The 4,734-nt window shown below is 37.5% G+C and overlaps 1 protein-coding gene across 1 annotated transcript; it reads left to right on the forward strand.

Annotated features, from left to right (window-relative positions):
* Positions 1-759: 759 nt before the first annotated feature.
* LOC112408950 (transcription elongation factor A protein-like 8) lies at positions 760-1,355 on the forward strand. The gene has a single exon (XM_024758821.1). The coding sequence runs from the start codon at positions 975-977 to the stop codon at positions 1,326-1,328; it is 354 nt and encodes a 117-aa protein (XP_024614589.1). The 5' UTR covers positions 760-974; the 3' UTR covers positions 1,329-1,355.
* The last annotated feature ends 3,379 nt before the right edge of the window (positions 1,356-4,734 follow it).

The raw sequence follows: 4,734 nt of genomic DNA on the forward strand, positions 1-4,734 counted from the left end.
CGGCAACGAAGAAGCAACGCAGCAAAAAAAAAAAACCAAAACCAAACAAAAAAAACAACCATTATGGCACTGGCACAAAAACAGACACATAAATCAGTGGAAAAGAATAGAGGGCCAGAAATAAATTCACACACTATGGTCAATTAATCTATGACAAAAGAGGCAAGAATATACAATGGGGAAAAGATGTCTAATCTCTCCAATAAGTGGTTCTGGGAAAACTGGACAGTTACATGTAAACAAATGAAATTAGAACATTTTCTCATACCATATACAAAAATAAACTCAAAATGGATTAAAGACCTAAATGTAAGACCTAAAGCCATAAAACTCCTAGAAGAGAATATAGGCAGAATATTCTTTGATGTAAATTGTAGCCATATTTTTTTGGATTTGCCTCCTAAGACAAAGGAAACAAAAGCAAAAATAAACAAACGGAACCTAATTAAGCTTAAAAGCTTTTGCACAGCAAAGGAAACCATTGACAATATTAAAAAAGGATCTACTGAATGGGAGAAAATATTTGCAAATGATATGACCAATAAGGGGTTAATATCATACATATATGTATACATATATACACACACATAGACATACAGACACAGCTCATATAACACAATAACAAAAAATGAACAACTTGATTAAAAAATGGCCAGAAGACTTAAATAGACATTTTTCAAAGAAGACATACAGATGGCGAACAGGCACATGAAAAGATGCCCAACATCACTAATCATCAGAAAAATGCAAATCAAAACCACAATGAGATATCATTTCACACCTGTCAGAATGGCTATCATCAAAAAGACCACAGGCAGCTCCCTATTGCTGGAGGAGAAAAGTGCCCCGGATCCTTTCAGGACTCTTGGTCTTTTGGAAGCGACCCAAATAGAGTGAGGGAAGAGGGAGGAAAATCCCCTGGATCCCTGCAGGGTTAATTTATTTAAAAATAAAATAAGAGAAAAATACTCAACATGCAAAAGTCTTGTGAAGAAAATGAAAGAAAAGCACCGAACATGCCAAAGGCTGAGGAAGACCGCCCTATGGAAGCTGTACCACAGGAGGCAGAAAGAAATCCTCAACCTTCTGAAGAAGGTGTAAGCCAGGAAGCAGAAGGAAACCTTAGAGGAGGGCTGACTCAGCCTGGTCAGGGATATAAAGAGGACACTCCGGTTAGGCATTTGGACCCAGAAGAAATGATAAGAGGAGTAGATGAGTTGGAAAGGCTTAGGGAAGAGATAAGAAGAGTAAGAAACACGTTTGTGATGATGCATTGGAAACAAAGACATTCACGCAGCCGTCCTCATCCTGTGTGCTTTAGGCCTTGAATTCTTTTTTTTTTTTTTTTCTGATATTAAAATCTGGCACCTGCTTTCTTTCTGTTAGCATTTTCTGATGTATCTTTGACTTTTGTTTTATTTTTAATCATCTGGTGGGGTTTTGCTTTAGGTAGTGTCCTTATTACCAGCATCTGGATTTTGTATTTTGACACATTCTCCAGGTCTGTTTTTCAATTGGGAAGTTTCACACATATGCATGAAAATATGTTCATTCCATATTGTAAAGTAAAACATAACAGGTTACACAGTAGCATATTTAGTATCAGCTCACATATGTAGGAGAAAATCTCAAGTTGTGTGTGTGTATACATACATACATATATCAAAAATTTAACTGTGCTTATTTCTGTGTGGTGTGAGTTTTTTTCTTTTTGCTCATATGTATTTTTTAATGAACACATCACACATACAAAAAGAATTAAAGTTCTTTTTTATAATTAAGAGTCAATCAAATAATTTGCAACCAGCTTATAAGGGCAATGGGGGCACCTAAATTCTTGAAGAAAGAACTATTTAAAAAAATGTAAACCTCAAATTACCTCTGGATCTCTTAGCCAGGGGAATAAAACTGGCAGTTATCACAGAAAAAAAAAAAAAAAAAAAGACCACAAATGACAAATGTTGGTGAGGACGGGGAGAAAAGGGAACAATTGTACACTGCTGGTAGGAATGTAAGTTGGTGCATCCACTAGGGAAGATAATATGGAGGTTCCTCAAAAAACTAAAAATAGAACTACTTTATGATCCAGTAATTCCACTCTTGGGTATATATCCAAAGAAAATGAAAACATTAACTTGAAAAGATACATGTACCCCAATGTCATAGCAGCATTATTTGCAATAGCCAAGGTATGGGAGCAACCTAAGTGTCCATCAACAGAAAATGGAGAAAGGAGATGTGATATATATGCTCAATGGAATACTCTTCAGCCATAAAAAAGAATGAAAATTTGACATTTGCAACGATATGACTGGACTTGGAGGGTATTATGCTTAGTAAAATAAGTCAGAGAGAGAAAGATAAATACTGTATCTTAATCTAAGAAATAAATGAATGAATATAACAAAAATAAGCAGACACAAAAAAAAAAAAAAAAATAAGCAGACACAGATATAGAGAACAAACTAAGGGTGTAGAGATAAGATACGGGAAGTGAATTAAGAGGTACAGACTACTATGTATAAAATAAATAAGCTACAAGGATATATTATACAGCACAAGGAATATAGCCAATATTTTGTAATAACTATAGGTAGAGCATAATTATAAAATTGTGAATCACTCTGTTGTACACCTGAGGTTAATAATATTGTAAATCAACTGTTCCTCAATAAAAAAAACCCAGAAAACCATATTATGGTATAAGTTTAGACATATAGATCAATGGAATAGAAGTGAGAGTCCAGAAAAAAAAACAAACCCTACATTTATGGTAAATTGGTTTTGAGAAGGGTGGCAAGTCACTTAAATGGGGAAAGAATAGTCTTTTTCAACAAATGATGCTGAGTCAACTGGACAGCCAGATGGAAAAGAATGAAGTTAAACAGCTATCTCAGATCATGTACAGAAAAGAAAAAAAACTCAAAATAGAGCTAAAACTATAAAACTCTTAGAAATACAACATAGGCCTAAATCTCTGTGACTTTACATTAGGCAATGATTTCTAAGGTATGACACCCAAAGTACAAGCAACAGTAGAAAAATTAGACAAATTATACTTTATCGAAAGTACTTGTATTGAAAATATATAAAGAACTCTTAATTCAACAATAAAAAGATAAAAACCCCAATTTTAAAGTGGGCTAAGAAATTGAATAGACATTTCTCCAAAGACCTAATAGCCAATAGCACATGAAAAGATGCTCAATGTCATCAGTCATTATGGAAATGCTAATCAAAACCACAATGAGAGGGACTTCCCTGGTGGCGCAGTGATAAAGAAGCTGCCTGACAATTCAGGGGACATGGGTTCAAGTTCCAGGAAGATTCCACATGCCACAGAGCAACTAAGCCTGTGCGCAGCAACTACTGAGCAAGCGCTCTAGAGCCCGTGAGTCACAACTACTGAGCCTGTGTGCCACAACTACTGAAGCCAGCACACCTAGAGCCTGTGCTCTGCAACAAGAGAAGCGACCTTGGGCTTCCCTGGTGGCGCAGTGGTTGAGAGTCCGCCTGCCGATGCAGGGGACACGGGTTCGTGCCCCGGTCCGGGAAGATCCCACATGCTGCGGAGCGGCTGGGCCCGTGAGCCATGGCCGCTGAGCCTGCACGTCCGGAGCCTGTGCTCCGCAACGGGAGAGGCCACAATAGTGAGGCCTGCGTACCGCAAAAACAAACAAACAAACAAGAGAAGCGACCTCAATGAGAAGCCCACGCATTGCAATGAAGAGTAGCCCCTGCTCGCCACAACTAGAGAAAGCCCGTGTGCAGCAACGAAGACTCAACGCAGCCAAAAATAAATAAAATAAAATAAATTAATTAAAAAGAAACAAAAAACCACAGTGAGATACTATTTCATACCCACTAGGGCAGCTATAATAAAAAAGACAAATAGTAACAAGTGTTGGCCAGGATGCAGAGAAATTAGAACCCTCCTATATTGTTGGTAGGGAGATAAAATGGTGTAGCTCCCTTGGAAAACAGTTCGGCAGTTTCTCAAAAAGTTAAACAGAGAGTTACCATACGCATGCTCATATTCGTTGGGGTGTCTCTGAGGCCTAGGTTTAAAGTGCATTTTCCCAGAGAGTATTTGAATTTGCTCTGCAAGGTACTTCTGCCAGCTGGAGAAGTAGCAATCCAAGCCCACTTTAAACTACATTTTTAGTTGGAATCTTTTGTTTGTTTTTGCATAGTTCAGAAATTTTGCCAAAGTCATGTTTTTTCCTCCAACAAAACTTAAGTTGAGACAGACAAGAGTCACTGATAAATCTTCTGTGTGGTATTTTCTTCCTTGTTTATAAGCTGAAGTAAAGTACTATATCTCCTTGGGGCTCTCAGATCCAGGTAGGGATTTCCATCCAATCTTCCACCATAAGGGGACAAGCCTTTAGTTTTCTCTCCTGCTCACTGCACCTGTTAGAACTCAAGCTTTAGGCCATCCATGTAGACAGATGCCTCCAGAGCAAACACCAACATTTGATTATATATATATATATATATATATATATATATATATGTATATATATACGTTTTTAGGTGTCCTATACCAGGGGAGTTTCTCTAGACACCTAATCCTCCATAATGCCCGAAATGAAAAATCTGACAAAGCATATTTGTGCAGACGTTCACATTCCCCATCCACCCCCATCTCTAAGAAAAAGTCTTTAAGTAAACACTAGTCTCTGGGAAAATGTACCTTGTTCATTCTGTGACTTTTTACCCTCTGGACATTCT

This window comes from Neophocaena asiaeorientalis, unplaced genomic scaffold (genome assembly GCF_003031525.2).
Source record: "Neophocaena asiaeorientalis asiaeorientalis breed wild unplaced genomic scaffold, Neophocaena_asiaeorientalis_V1.1 scaffold182, whole genome shotgun sequence".
In the NCBI taxonomy this organism is placed as follows: Eukaryota; Metazoa; Chordata; class Mammalia; order Artiodactyla; family Phocoenidae; genus Neophocaena; species Neophocaena asiaeorientalis.

Coding starts and splice junctions, on each gene's coding strand:
- LOC112408950 (XM_024758821.1), top strand. CDS start 975: ATGCAAAAGTCTTGTGAAGAAAATGAAAGAAAAGCACCGAACATGCCA.